Raw genomic sequence first — 15,064 nt, 5'->3', positions numbered from 1 at the left:
AATTGGTATAGTGCCTTTAAACTCAATATCACAATCATTGCTTTCTATAATAAAATATGGTGCTGAATATTGTCGCTTTGCTTTTTCTTTTGAGATTTCAAGCTAATTGTATTAAACTGGAGGTATGAATAGCCTTTTATTATCCAAAGGGAGAAGTGAGTGACTAGGACATCTCTCTAGTCAGTATGTATGATTTTGATGCAATCAAGAGTATGTTGAATGCATTATCTAACACCTCTCTTTTCTCTTTAGATTCCTATTTTGAGTTCATTGGCAGTTATGATAACTATAAATTGAAAAGATATTCATTTGGAGAGTCCATGTATGAACTCTATTCTTTTTTTTGTTTAACAAAACAATGAAAAATCAGTTTGAAGTTATAGAAAAGTCAGTAAAATTGTTGAATTGCTTCAATTTTGTCAGGTCCATAGGCCATAGCATGCTTGCTCTTTTCACAGCTGGGTGGCAGACTACTGATTTGCATCCTCTGGTCATAGAAAAGTCAGAGGTGAACTTTGTTGCTGTTTTTGTGATTTTTTAGATATTACTTTAATGTGATATATTTAGGAAATCACAGTTTCCTTTGTTTTCATTTTTTATCTTGAGGGAATATGAGGTCCTAGTAAAAATTTTAGGAGATAAAAATTATTAACAGTATTTTCTTAACTTTTATTTTATTTTCACCTTTAGGACAACAACATTTAGGAGATAAAATTCTTTTTAACTACTTATTTCTTATTTTATTTAAGAAAACGAATATTATACTATGGTGCTTTCTCACGCTTTTGATCCATGGAAAGACATTTTAGTGAAGAGACATTTTAGACTAAGTTAGAACTAAGATGGCTGTCACTTTTAAACTTAAGTTAAGACTAAGATGTCTGTGACTTTTAAACTTCACTTTGCATCATAAATTGTACGTGACTACGTATTTGTTGTAATAGTATACTGCCTCAATTCCCTGCCACAACCTTTTTAAATATTTTAATTTGTATAAATCTATCAATTAATTCTTTGTTTTTAAATATTTTAATTTGTATAAATCTATCAACCTTTTTAGAGGTGTATATATCTTCTCATGTCTCTTGATTTATAAAATTTGTTGTATATGTTTCGTGTTTCATGTTTCGAGTTTCATGTATGAGTATCGTTACCCATTTAATAATAGGTTGTGAGATTGGCCTGTGGTTTACGGCCAACTTGAGCAGTGAAATGGAGGGGTTATTATTTGGTAGAATCTGTTGGGGGTGTGAAGGTTTGGGATTCTGGTTTTTATTGTTTCAAAGCGGTGGAAATTTTGATATTATTATTATTATAAGATAGGACACAATTATTATATCATATTATGTTATATATGTCATAACTGACGATTAATTTTATTTTTTAGGAGTTTCAGTCTTTAAGTTCGTATGTGTGAAAAAAAAATATTAAAAGGAGTTTCAGTCTTTAATAAGTCCAATTCCTAGTACTCCTTGGTGCATATACACAACTCACACACCAACAAGGTTGAAAAATTATTTATATTTTTTTTTGCTTGTGTAGTTTAATTATGAGTCATCCTGCCCTTTGTGAACTTCTGAACGTAGAGGATCAAAAGGTTTGGCTTCTTTCCTCACATTTGCTGAAGTTTTGCAATTATGTTAAATTTAGTTATATTCGGTTTATTTATTTACTTATGGTGTTTTGTGAGGTTTACATGAGAGAGTGCATGCATTCAATGTTTTTATTCCTTTGATTACTGATAATACCTATTGATGAAGTTTAATTCATTGTCGACATCCACTGTTTGGTAGATATTTAAGTATTTGGGTTCTCATGATGTTGAAGATAATAAAGATGTCAAATCAGGCTACTCAATCACCTTTGTAAGTTTTCCTTGCTCTCTTTCTCACCCTCCCCGAAAATAAAAATTCCCTTGTCTTTACTTAAGTGGTGCTTTTCTTTGTAGAAGTGATTTAGAAATCACTTTTAGATCATCTTGAAAATTTATGGTCTGTGTGAAGTCAATGCTTGTTTTATTCATTGAAGAATAACCAGATGTTAATTTTCTACTGACAAATGACCAGTTTTTTTAATTATTTCTTGTTTAGAATTTCAATCCCAATCCCTATTTTCAGAATACAAAGCTTACAAAGACTTTTACCTTCCTTGAAGAAGGAACAACAAAGATAACTGCTACCCCCATAAAATGGAAAGAGGGCAAGGTAAGGCTATGCATTCACTTTTTCTCCCCTGTCAGCATCTACAACTTTTATTTTGCTTTTTTTTTTTTTAACTTTGAAACATCATCCTTAAATGTACAGGGATTACCCAATGGACTTGATCATGACAAGAATGGGAACAAGCGGGTCGTATTGATATCAGGTTGCCTAAATTTTTATTTTCAATTTTTTAGCACATTAATATTATAAACAAAGAAAGCCATGTCATGCATACATTGTAGTTTTGTAAATGAGGCCACTTGAGCCTTTTCTTTTTGACATAGTTGATGAAAGTCATGGTCATGCTGCATTAGGTTTCCTTCTATTTGACATAGTTGATGTGCCATTGTCTTGTCTTCTGCCCTCATGTTTGCTTTGTGGTATGGTAACTTTTAACAATAAATAATTACATTTCCATGAAGCAAATTCTTAAAGTTTCTTACTGTTATATTTACTGTTAGTGGTTCATGAGGGATGGGCATTGATAGTGGTATATATGGGTTTCTTATATTTATGAAAATATTCTTTAATAATTGAATAATAAAAGTAGCTTTAACTAAAAAAATAAAAAAATAAATTTTACATCGGTTCTGAGAAGACCGATGTAGAATGATAACGATTCTAAGACGATCTTTGGAACATGATATCAATACGACCGTCTTAGGAGTTTTAGTCTTTAAGTTCGTATGTGTGAAAAAAATATATATTAAAAGGAGTTTCAGTCTTTAAGTCCAATTCCTAGTTGCTAAAAAATTGAAAATAAAAATTTAGGCAACCTGATATCGATACGACCCGCTTGTTCCCATTCTTGTCATGATCAAGTCCATTCGGTAATCCCTGTACATTTAAGGATGATGTTTCAAAGTTAAGAAAAAAAAAGCAAAATAAAAGTTGTAGATGCTAACAGGGGAGAAAAAGTGAATGCATAGTCTTACCTTGCCCTCTTTCCATTTTATGAGGGTAGCAGATATCTTTGTTGTTCCTTCTTCAAGGAAGGTAAAAGTCTTTGTAAGCTTTGTATTTTGAAAATAGGGATTGGGATTGAAATTCTAAACAAGAAATAATTAAAAAAACTAGTCATTTGTCAATAGAAAATTAACATCTAGTTATTCTTCAATGAATAAACCAAGCATTGACTTCACACAGACCATAAATTTTCAGGATGATCTAAAAGTGATTTCTAAATCACTTCTACAAAGAAAAGCACCACTTAAGTATAGACAAGGGAATTTTTATTTTCGGGGAGGGTGAGAAAGAGAGCAAGGAAAACTTACAAAGGTGATTGAGTAGCCTGATTTGACATCTTTATTATCTTCAACATCAAGAGAACCCAAATATTTAAATATCTACCAAACAATGGATGTCGACAATGAATTAAACTTCATCAATAGGTATTATCAGTAATCAAAGGAATAAAAACATTGAATGCATGCACTCTCTCATGTAAACCTCACAAAACACCATAAGTAAATAAATAAACCGAATATAACTAAATTTAACATAATTGCAAAACTTCAGCAAGTGTGAGGAAAGAAGCCAAACCTTTTGATCCTCTACGTTCAGAAGTTCACAAAGGGCAAGATGACTCATAATTAAACTACACATGCAAAAAAAATATAAATAATTTTTCAACCTTGTTGGTGTGTGAGTTGTGTATATGCACCAAGGAGTACTAGGAATTGGACTTAAAGACTGAAACTCCTTTTAATATATATTTTTTTCACACATACGAACTTAAAGACTGAAACTCCTAAGACTCAAAACCAATGTAGAATGTTCAACATTCTAAGATGGTCGTTCACGACCGTCGTAGAAAAGATTTCCCCTTTTTACATCATCCGCTACGACAATGGTTGAAAACGGATGTAAAATGGCTTGAATAACCGATGTAGAAAGCATTTTTTGTAGTAGTGTATGTTTAATACAGTTGTTAGTTAGTTTCAAGTACAGTTGTTAACATAGCTATCAAATGACTTGTATATATACTTATCCAATTCATATTGTGACAACCAATCAGTCATCAAAATAGCTTAAAATCCAATGTTTTATGAGCGCACTAATCATATAGGAATTGACTGTCATCTAATTCACGATAAAGTACACAATGGAACCACTCATCTCATGCCCATTGCATCCAAGGATCGACTGGTTGATTTACACACCAAAGCCCTCTCTATTGCTGTTTTTTCTTCCCTGTTGTCCAAGCTAAACATGACTGATATTCATGGTCCAGCTTGAGGGAGGTTGTTAATATATTTCATCAAGTACAACTGTTAGCATATCTGTCAAATGACTTGTATATATACTTATCTAATTAATGAATACAATTGAGAAATTCATTTTACCAATTCAATCTGTTAACATCATGCAAACCCATCCTTTTCTATCAGGAAAAAGAAAAAACACAAACACTTTGGTTCCGGACATTCCAGATAGCATCTAACCCCAAACCAAATATTAGCTTCCAGTTGGAGTTATCTTTGCTCATAGGATTAATATTGGCAAAGAGCCAATACTCTTAGTACATAGCATAATAGCAATCGCTTTGGCAATTGAGACTTTTCCAAATTGTTAGAATAAAAAATGTTTTTTTATCTGTAGAAATTGAACATGATATCGAAGGTTATAACACTAATACTCTATTCAATCGACTGAGTTAGACTTTCTTAATTATAATAAAGAACTTTAATGTTTATATAGTTTTTTTTGTTCATCGTTAAAGGTTGGTTATGTTAAAAAAAATATCATATTTTTCTTCTAATTTTTATAATATTTTTAAAAGTTGCTCATGTCAATGCATGAAATGTTTGCTTTTACAAAGATGATCCCAACCTACCTCTGAAAAATGTCAGCCAGGTATGCTGCATGAAACATCGGTTATCGGCACCTTTCTACATCGATTATCAAGTGTCGTTGTAGCTCGGTATCAAGCGTCGTTATAACCGATGTAGAAATCTGCCCATTTTAAGACAGGTTGGTATCCAAACCCGTCTTAGAATACCAGATTTCTATATCGGTTGTCTTGAAAATCGATGTAAAAAGTCATCATTCTACATCGGTGTATCCTGAACCGTTGTAGATTCCTACCCCACGATGAAGCATTCAACATCGGTCGTTTTGATAATCGATGTAGAATGCTAGACATTCTACATCGGTTGTGGCTTGAACCGATGTAGAATTATTAATTATTTTTAATATTTTTTCTTTTTGGAAGCAAGAATTATGATGACATAAAAATTGGTGCCATGGTCATTTCATTAAAAAATATTTCTACAAACTAACTAGTAATTACTAAACTAAATTGTTCATACGAAGAAAGAACAAAAGAATAAAATTAATCAAATTTGAACACGGATACTAGCAACAAAATTATAATTTTAACATTATTTGTAATAAGAGAAAATCAGTCTACACACTCACCATGTAATAAGCAGTCATCCAATCACAAACTCTTAAATTTGTTGACTTTTACAACAATTAACTTAAAAAATATATATATCAAGTCAACCATGATTTCTGATTGGTTGATAGAGTGATTTTTTTTTTTACATCAATATAGAAATTATATATAAACTCTTGTAACAATGGGGTGTGTGTGAACAAATCTTGGTTTTAATTAGAAGTCAACAAGTTTCTTGAGTTATAGGAGCTAACTAATCTTAAATGCATGTATGATGAAATGACAGTAATATTAAAATTGAATGGTGAAGAGGGGTGCAAAATGCATGCATAAGAGAAGGTGTGAGGCTGAATTGTTAATGCTATTTGTGTCTTCACACGTGCTATTTTCCATTCTCTGATGACGTAATAACGTGCTATCATGTTACACTTGTAATAATCAATAACAATTGAAAGTGACATGATAGTGATTTAAATTAATAAAAAGAAAAGAAAAAAAATAGTTTATTTCACAAGAAAAATTGCATTGAACTACTCTTAATTAATAGTAGTATTTTATATACTAAAAAGTATAACTTCAAGTATCCAATTATTCTAGGGCCCAAAATTTTTCTTATAAAATGGGTTATCAATATCATGACTTACATCATATAATAGTTCTTTTTTCTCTAAAGCTTATAAATTTTGTTAAGTGGGGGTGTATTCAATCCTGAATTTTAAAGTTTTTTATTAAAAAAATTACAATTTATAATCGAACTTTTAAATAATAAAAATAAGTCTTATTGTTACAAAGTCATAACTTTTAAGTGACAAATATTTCAAAAATAAATATTTGTGAAGATTTAAGACTTATTTGTTAAAGCTTTAGAGAATAATGGTTCTAGTTTCTCTTTTTTTTTTTTTCAGAATAAACCATTTTCACCTCATAAAAATATATATTGAAATAGGAGGAAAACCTGTAAGAAATTAAATTCACAGAATACTTACATACAACCTTTATCGTGATTTACTAAAATATATAATACTAAATATTTCATGCAAAATTAATTCCACAAGAAAATCTGCAGAAAATAAAAGAAATTCATAAGGGACATTTCTTCGTATATTCACAAAAATAGCCATATATTTGGAAAACTCTTGCACAATTTTTTTGCAGGAAAATCATATATTTCTAACAATAAAATACTTCTCCTATTTTATAAAAAGTATCAAAAAATAGATATATTTAACGAGGAGGGATGAAATTATTTTAAGAATAATATTTACTCTTCATTTCAACCATTCATTTTTTGAAATTCAATAATCTTATATAACGATATGATATAATAGATTTAGAAACAAACTACCTAAGTTACCCTTGAACCTAGAGAACCCAAATATTTTCACTTGTTCCGTGAATAAAAATTACGTAAACTCTTTTTCTTGTACATTTATTTTTAGTAGTAATTTTTATTGTTACCATTGTTTATTGCTTAACTTGTTAAACATTCTTTAATTATTTTTATTTCTATTGTTTTCTAGTACACCAGTTCACCCGTTTCTCCTTCACGAGGATTGAAAATATTATTTGTCTTAAATATTAATATAGATTTCTGTTTTATGTTAACAAAATAAAAGCAAAACTCAGTATGTACTGAGTTTTAAAGAATGGGAAATTAACTTGTTAAGATTCTTTTCTTAATTGAGTGAACCAAATAGCTTCTATTGTTAGTGTACTAAAATTAACATACTGATCGACTTCTGAAAGTGAGGACTGCAGCTTGACCAAATATGCCATTAGTTCCTTTGCTGCACCTGCATCCACGTTCTTTAAGGAAAAAAAATTGAGGTGATTAACTGATTCTCAAAACAGATTATAACAAAGTAGGAGGAAAATGTGATTGTATCATACTTCATAGTCATATTGATTATAATAATGGCGCCCATAAGTAGCCCAATGCTGACGAACTATGTCTTCAACAGTGACAAGCTTGTCTTCAAGTTTATCTTTATTTTTATATGCAAGTATAGATAGCCAGGCCAAAACTTCCCAGATTCCATCTTTCTCACGAATACGGCCAGAACCTATCCACAAACACAAGGAATAATCACAAGATAAAAAGTTTAAAACTAGGTTTTAATAAAGTTGAAAGTTGTACTTTGCTCCTTTTAATGCAATAGCAAACACATACCAGTCCCAAAACTTTCTTCACCACAGACTGAACATAATCTAGCATCCATTAAATTACCAAAGAACTTCCAACCCGTGGGGACCTGGTTTTGAATAACAATTAAATAAAATAATTACATGTCTAATAGCCACCAACAAGTATTTTCATACTTAAAAGACATTGAAGAGCAATATACCTCAAAAAATTTCAAATTCAGATGTTTGGCAACAACATCCAGGGCAGCAGAGGTTGGCATGCTCCTACACAAATATTTATAATTTAAAATTGGTATATTGGTAAAACTGGTGGAGAGAAATGAAGTTACACAAAAGATCCAGTTCCTATGAAATAAGCTCAAGAACTAACCAGAGATCAACAATTATGAATATTAAAATCTGTGTTTAACTCAATATGAATTCTTCCTATTTCATAGTCCAACTATAAACAAATCTAATCACACCTTTTGCGGCAACTAGCTAGATAATTACAAGAATATAATTACCAAGCATATGCAAGTATAAGCCTGGCATTACTACATGACACACAAATGCACATTGACACACGTGCTTCTTTACGTTCAAACACACACTACTGATGAAATTAAGAGAGAGAAGCTTAAAACTTAAAAACATGATGAAAACCTAGCAACACCCTTTAAACCAGCAGAAAAGTATGGTATAGCTTCAACAGGATTTGCAGCGATAATGGCCACGGAATCTAAAGGAGTGACAAAAAACCTAACAAACAAGGGATACACAGATATTACACAAAAAAGTTAGAGAATATTTAAATTCATCACAAATTAAGGACAACACTACCTTTTACCAAGAACCATATTGCGATCTGCATCACCATCAGAAGCAGCACCAAACTCTGGGGGCTCATCTTGGGGTTCAGATTTGCCCAATCCCATACGAGCAACCAACTCTTTTGCATATGTCAAATTGGGGTCTGGGTGTCCTCCTCCGAAGTCTTCCTGTATCCAACAAGTCATCCACAAATCAAGGCAAATCACGACTGACATTAATCAACAAGAGAATAAGACCTTTGGTGTACAGTTCAGTAAAGAGCTTTCTTGTGCTCCAAGCTCATCCACAAAAATACTCTTTGCATATGCTCCACCAACCCCATGTAGTGCATCATAAATTCAATAATGTCAAAGAAATTTGCCATTAGGCTTTGGGATGAAGAAACGAACTAAGAATATTCTATATCACAATTTAAAAGAACATCCATAAATATACCAAAATGTGAATTTAGGAGATGACAACAGTTTCCTGATAGATTCAAAATCAAAAATTGACCTGCAAAATTTCAATCATGGGGTAAGAGAGGATTGAATCAGTAGAAGCGCATAAGAATATAGAACATTTGATCATCTAATTAAAATCAAGATTGCTTGTTGTAAGAATACTGCATCATATGAAACACAAAAATTGATTCTCAAAATGGAAAAGGAATGAAAATCTATTAAAACAAACTTTTACGGCTTGACAACAATAATTAAGAATGTGGTACCAACAATTTTGATTTAGCTTGTAGTGGATCAAGTGGTAGACGATGTCCAAGCAAATTTCGAACTGCAAGAGCCTCAATGGTACTCTGATCAGACAACCTCAGGCACCTAGAACGTATGTCTCCAACAGCAGGACCACCTGCAACGCACGCCCGCACCCAATCAATCAAAATCCCTAATTCCTCGCCCCCGAAATTTGGTTCCACAAAAATTCCCAAATGTAGAAACACTAGTAATCATAATTATTAATTTAACATAACGCAGTACCGAGAACACTAACAATCTTAGTAGTGCTTCCTCCATCTTCGGAAACGAGGAGAACGTGAGCGAAGCGGGTGGTAAAATTCTTGAGCTCCTCGACGACGCCGTTGAAGGCGATCCCACCAGAAAAGACGAGCAAAGCAGGCTGAGGGTGAGGGTGAGGAGGGTTAGGGTTTGAATAACAACGGCGATGGTGATGGTGGTGTTGTTGCGCTCGTCTCTAGGAATGTCACCATTCTTTCTCTCTCTTCGAGGAGGTTCTTCAGCCGTCGCACTCGTCTCTGACTCATGCAGCTCCACCGTCGGACACCGGAGCGAATCGATCGCCTTCTTCAGCCTCTGGATCTCGTCCTTCTTCAGCCTTGCAACACTCATCGCCATCGGAGCTCGAAGATGAGAGGGCAGAGAGTGTTTCTTCTCTCTCCCCCACTCTCTATGACGACAATGAAGAGTCACGATACAAGAAAAAGCAAGATATAGGGTTGTTAAAGCTAACCCAGTTATAACGTGTCACGTCAGCATAAAAATTGAAAAGCGCATGTCTTCAAAGACGGTTTAAAAACAATGTCGTAGAATATCTCTTTTTTAGTAGTGTCTTGACTAGTTGAATGATAAATGATGTCTTAAAAATATTTATTTTTATTGTACATCACATGGTTTCATTATAGTTACAAGGGGAACAAAAGTATTTGTTTTTAATGGATGGATTATTCAGCTTAAGTAGGTAAAAGATCGATCTGTCCTTTTTGGATTGGTATTTTAATCGAATGAGTTGCATTACTATGAATTCTTCTTAAATTCTCATGTGTCTTAAATTCCCATTTGTATTCATGGTATTAGCCGTATAGAAAAAAGCACAATTGCTCGTGCTGTGCATAACTTGATTTTTAGTCATTTTGAAGGGATGTGTTTTCTCCCTGACATTAGAGATAAGGCAATTATAAACATGGCTTTGTCCAACTCCAAGAAATGCTACTTTCTGAAATACTCAAGGAGAAAGATATCAAAGTGGGAGATGCATGTCACAGAAGAATTCCAATAATAAAAAGGAGAATTCAACAAAAGAAGGTCCTTTTGGGTCTAGATGATGTTGACAAATTAGAACAGTATGAAGAAACTTGCATTAATTATTACTTTGCTGATTAAAAAAAAAGTATGAAGATACTTGCAGGAGAGAGAATACGATGGCTCTGGAAGTATAATCATCATCACCACAAGAGACAAACACTTGCTAGCTACTCATGGGGTGGTAAAATTATATGAGGTTAAACCATTAAATGTTGAAAAATCTTTTGAATTGTTTAACTGGCACGCATTTAAAAATAAAATTAAAGTTGATCGATGTTATCTGAATATTTCAAACCGTGCAGTTCTTTATATGTGATTGGTTCTCACTTACTTGGAAAAAGTTTAAATGAATGTAATTCTGCATTGGATAAACATAAAAGAATTCCTCATGAAATGATCCATTGAATATTTAAAGTAAGCTATGTCACACAAATGCTACACGCTCATGGTTTTCATCCAGAAGATAGTTTGAGAGTGTTGGTTGACAGATCTCTGATAAAGATTAATGCTTCTAGTTTTGTGAGAATGCATGACTTTATTCAAGACACGGGCAGAGAAATTGTAACGCAAGAATCAAAAGTTGAGCCTGCATGGCAGACGTAGTAGGTTATGGTTTGATGAGGACATTGTTCATGTTTTGGAAGAAAATAATTATAAACATCTCTACCCTATTCCTTCTCATTTCGTTCCTTTATTTACCAATTTTGATGAATATGTGCTAGATTTTGCGATTCTTAATCCTTTTCTCAATTTAACATGTTTGATAAAATTTATTAGCTGAGAGAGTTAACATTTTGAGTATTTGTAAATGTATCCAAATGTATAGATGAATTTGCTAATGTGCATATTTTTTGTATGGTTAAATTGTGCTTCTGGGCATGGAATGGAAAAGCCTTCAAGAAGATGAAGAAACTTGAGAATTTTGATTATTGAAAATACAATCTTTTCTACATGCCCCAAGCATCTACCAAATAGTTTGAGAGTACTAGGTTGGAGTTGCTATCCTTCACCAACAATGTCATCCAAGTATGCAGTTCAAATTTGCTCATGCTTTCTGATTTCCATTTATTGTTCAAAGAGCTTGGAAGGGACAGGAACTGGTGGTATTGCAGATGCAGGAAATCATCAATGCATTTCTGGTTTCGAAACAAATTTCCTAAGATAGCACTATGTTGTTCCATAATGCCTGGTTTGAAAAATAAAAAATCTCACGGTATTGATTTTCAAGTTAAGCTTCCTCATCAATGGTTATGCCACTAAGCAATTCACTCCTTCATTTAACTACATATTTAAAACATGGGATCCAATACGTTAGTGTGATCTACAATGTTGCAGAGATTTTTTTTTGAGAAGAAGTACCCTACACAAAGTTCCAGAACAGTAATGACGACCCATAACTTTGCCAGGGTATGTCTACACTGTACCCTAATTGGTGTCTATGAGGAAGGAAACAATAAGGAGGATATTGAATTCAAAAATCAGATGTCAACTTTTTCATTCCCTAGCAGAGAACATCTCTCTGTTTTACCTAGTTCTTTGTACTACGTTGTTAGTGATGGGGCTGAATGAAAAACTTATTTGCTCTGCAAAATATTAAATATGTTTTTTTTTATATCTTTTTTATAAATCATTTTCGATTAGCAGCATATCCATCTATTTCCTATTTACAATATGTAAATTCTGAGACGTGGCATTGCCATTTCTGATTTTCAGAAAACAAAAATTCACTCATTTCCGCCTTTTTGCTTATTTGTCGTACTCTTCTTAGTTCATCATTTGCTATACACTCTTTAACATCTTAAACAAATTCATTAGTCTATTACTAAACTGCCATTAAAACTATTTTCCACTAAACTGTGATTAAAACTAATTTCCACATCATTCTCGTAAGGAGTTTAAAGTTTGTAACAAATTATAGTTATCGTTACTTGTCATTATTTTAAAGAAAAAAGATTAATTAATGGGTGGATCATTGTTGCTCACTGATAAACCAATAATTAATTGTATTTTGATGTTAGTTTGCATGTCATATTCATGCATTTCATATATTTTATTTGGTAAAATTTGGTTTGGTACAAGTTTGTAAAAATAAGTGACCACTTGCATCACCTCTTACTTAAAACTTGAAATGATCACATGGGCCTCCACAAAATATTATAAATAATGAATTGTGTTTTCTTGTGGATATCTTATGCTTTATTTTACTGGGTATGAATCGGTAAGGATTTTCAATTTTTTTTATTTCTAATGCAATATTGTATGTTGTTTAGTTATCATGGTTGGTTAAACCTCTTAAAACTTGGATTGTGATGTAGCTATACCTATGTACTCTAGTTCCTCTTTTTAATAAAGTTGTATTTGATGTTATTCAGTTAATTGTATCTTTCTATCGCTTTCACTTTTATATTTGAATTGATCACTCTGATTATTAGTTAATTGTGTGTTTGTGACCATTTTCTTGTAATTAACTAATTACATGAATTTCCTTTTTACAAACCTCTCTATTATTCATCATTAATCTTAAATTAAATCTCAAATGACCAATGCAGGATTGATTTAGGAGGAAGATTATTCTCAGACCTTGATCATAGGCTAATAATTAAAATAAGAGGTATTAGACAATTAATTGATAAATGAGTGTTCTTAATTAAAATATGTATTAGGGGGGAAATGGTATTTGAAAAATCATAATTTGAGTCACTTCTCTTCATAAATATTTTTATTTTTATTTTCTTAAACGCAAACACAAACAATTTCAAACTCTAGATAAAAATCTAAAATTATTTAGTTTATGCGATTTAGATTATATATTTAGGAACACAACTAATTTCTAAGGTATGATATCTATACTGTCGAGTCCACTATTGCTACCGCCGAGGGTCAATTGGCCTTAGCAAGCACATATTTTACACATCAAGTTTTCAATGCCATTGTCGAGAACTGGTTGCGAAGTTCCGAGATAATTTTAATTTGCATCAATTAAATAATTTTTGTTCATATACATTTTTTTCACTCTCTTTATTTTTTTCTCTTTCTATTTTTTTCTATTTAATCTTTGTTTATATTTTGAAATTTTATTGCAATTTTATTTTTTTTTTCTCTCCTTTTTTTGCTAGTTGCATTTTAATCCATTTTCTTTGTTAGATAAGTTATGCTAACTCGATCTCAAAGGGGTGAAATTGTTGAGTGTGACCCTAAGATCGAAAAAGTCTATCGCAAGAATAACATTGAAACAAGGAGAAGGAAAATGGTTCTTGGTGGAGAATAAGAGTGCACCCTGCAAGATTACCTCATCCCTTGTGTAGGAATCATTGCAGCCATACAACTCCCCAATATGGGAGATCAAAACCGCGAGTTGAGGCATGGGTTGATCAACATGATTGAAAGGATATAGTTTCATGGACTACCATCAGAAGACCTTATGGTCCATCTAAGGAAGTTCATGAGACTCACAAACACGCCGGAAAATCCATACAATGCTCCTAATTACATTAGATTGGCTGCCTCTCATTCTCATTAAGGGGAAAGGCTGAAGATTCGCTCGGTGACTTGCCTAGTAGAAGCATTACCTTCTAGGATCAGTCCTCACTAGCATTCTTGAAGAAATTCTTTCTTATAGCAAAGTCTGAGTAGCTGATCTAAGAGAACGGGAAATTTGTCCAGTTTGAGCAATAGTCACTTTCTAAAGCCTAAGAACGGTTTAAGGGACTACAAAGAAGTTGTCCACATCATGGCTACCCACCACAGAGGCTAGTCCACATCTCTTATGGAGGACTATCATGACCCAACCAATCATGCTTGGATGTTGCAACAAGGGGAAACCTCATGCATAAACTGACTGATGCAGTAGTGGAAATTATTAAGGTTATGGCCTCTAATGCTTACAATGGCGTGGGTTACAAAAGAAGTCTCGGGAGATCCTCTAGGGTTCATCAAGTGGAAGCTAATTCATATCATTCTTCTCTTAAACAACAGATGGATATGTTGGCCAAGCAGATGAAGATTATGATTAAGGCTCAGGAGTAGATGATGACACCCACTCCCTCACCTTCTGTCTATAAGGAGTGTGGGGAGACAGGTTATGTGGTTAAAGACTGCCTATACACCCAAGCCCTGGAGGAAGTGAACTATGCTAGTGGAAAGAATATTGATACTTTAATACCTACAACCAAGGGTGGAGAGATCTCCCAAACTTCTCTTGGAAAAAGTAGAGAGATCAAAGGCAAAGTTAGAGTCAGAACCAGAATGTGTACAGGCCCCCTTTCCTTAAAAATCAAAATCTGAACATGTACAAAGACCCTCAATACCATGATCAGAGGTCTAAGCAGGAGGAGAGGAGACCAACCTTGAAAGACATAGTGATGGATGATAACTGCTAATTATGAGTATATTTTGTGGTTAAATTATAGAAGAATTTGTAATTTTTTTCTTCTAATTTTTCCTTTTTTTAAGAAAATAATTGTTAAATT

At 32.7% G+C, this 15,064-nt stretch overlaps 2 protein-coding genes across 2 annotated transcripts; one reads left to right on the top strand and one right to left on the bottom strand.

Annotated features, from left to right (window-relative positions):
* Nucleotides 1-1,549: 1,549 nt before the first annotated feature.
* LOC102670087 (NAP1-related protein 2) lies at nucleotides 1,550-2,686 on the top strand. Its single transcript, XM_014774277.3, has 6 exons — nucleotides 1,550-1,597; nucleotides 1,794-1,865; nucleotides 2,091-2,204; nucleotides 2,304-2,367; nucleotides 2,486-2,586; nucleotides 2,663-2,686. The coding sequence occupies exons 1-6, from the start codon at nucleotides 1,550-1,552 to the stop codon at nucleotides 2,684-2,686; spliced, it is 423 nt and encodes a 140-aa protein (XP_014629763.2).
* Nucleotides 2,687-7,263: 4,577 nt separating this feature from the next.
* LOC100801499 (phosphoglucomutase, cytoplasmic) lies at nucleotides 7,264-9,362 on the bottom strand. Its single transcript, XM_041013891.1, has 7 exons — nucleotides 9,273-9,362; nucleotides 8,796-9,054; nucleotides 8,569-8,726; nucleotides 7,947-8,010; nucleotides 7,772-7,853; nucleotides 7,492-7,664; nucleotides 7,264-7,407 (listed from the first exon to the last, which is right to left on the bottom strand). Exons 3-7 carry the CDS (start codon nucleotides 8,661-8,663, stop codon nucleotides 7,264-7,266), a joined length of 558 nt encoding a protein of 185 aa, XP_040869825.1. The 5' UTR covers nucleotides 8,664-8,726; nucleotides 8,796-9,054; nucleotides 9,273-9,362.
* Nucleotides 9,363-15,064: the final 5,702 nt, after the last annotated feature.

This window comes from Glycine max, chromosome 3 (assembly GCF_000004515.6).
Source record: "Glycine max cultivar Williams 82 chromosome 3, Glycine_max_v4.0, whole genome shotgun sequence".
Classification (NCBI taxonomy): domain Eukaryota; kingdom Viridiplantae; phylum Streptophyta; class Magnoliopsida; order Fabales; family Fabaceae; genus Glycine; species Glycine max.
The sequence above is the reverse complement of the archived record's forward strand: the minus strand, read 5'-3'. Positions and strand labels throughout refer to the sequence as shown.

Coding starts and splice junctions, on each gene's coding strand:
- LOC102670087 (XM_014774277.3), top strand. CDS start 1,550: ATGAGTCATCCTGCCCTTTGTGAACTTCTGAACGTAGAGGATCAAAAG. Junction 2,205..2,303: donor TAAAATGGAAAGAGGGCAAG/GTAAGGCTATGC, acceptor TTAAATGTACAG/GGATTACCCAATGGACTTGA. Junction 2,368..2,485: donor GGTCGTATTGATATCAGGTT/GCCTAAATTTTT, acceptor TTTTTGACATAG/TTGATGAAAGTCATGGTCAT.
- LOC100801499 (XM_041013891.1), bottom strand. CDS start 8,663: ATGGGATTGGGCAAATCTGAACCCCAAGATGAGCCCCCAGAGTTTGGT. Junction 7,854..7,946: donor TGAATTTGAAATTTTTTGAG/GTATATTGCTCT, acceptor ATTCAAAACCAG/GTCCCCACGGGTTGGAAGTT. Junction 7,408..7,491: donor ATAATCAATATGACTATGAA/GTATGATACAAT, acceptor TTTTCCTTAAAG/AACGTGGATGCAGGTGCAGC.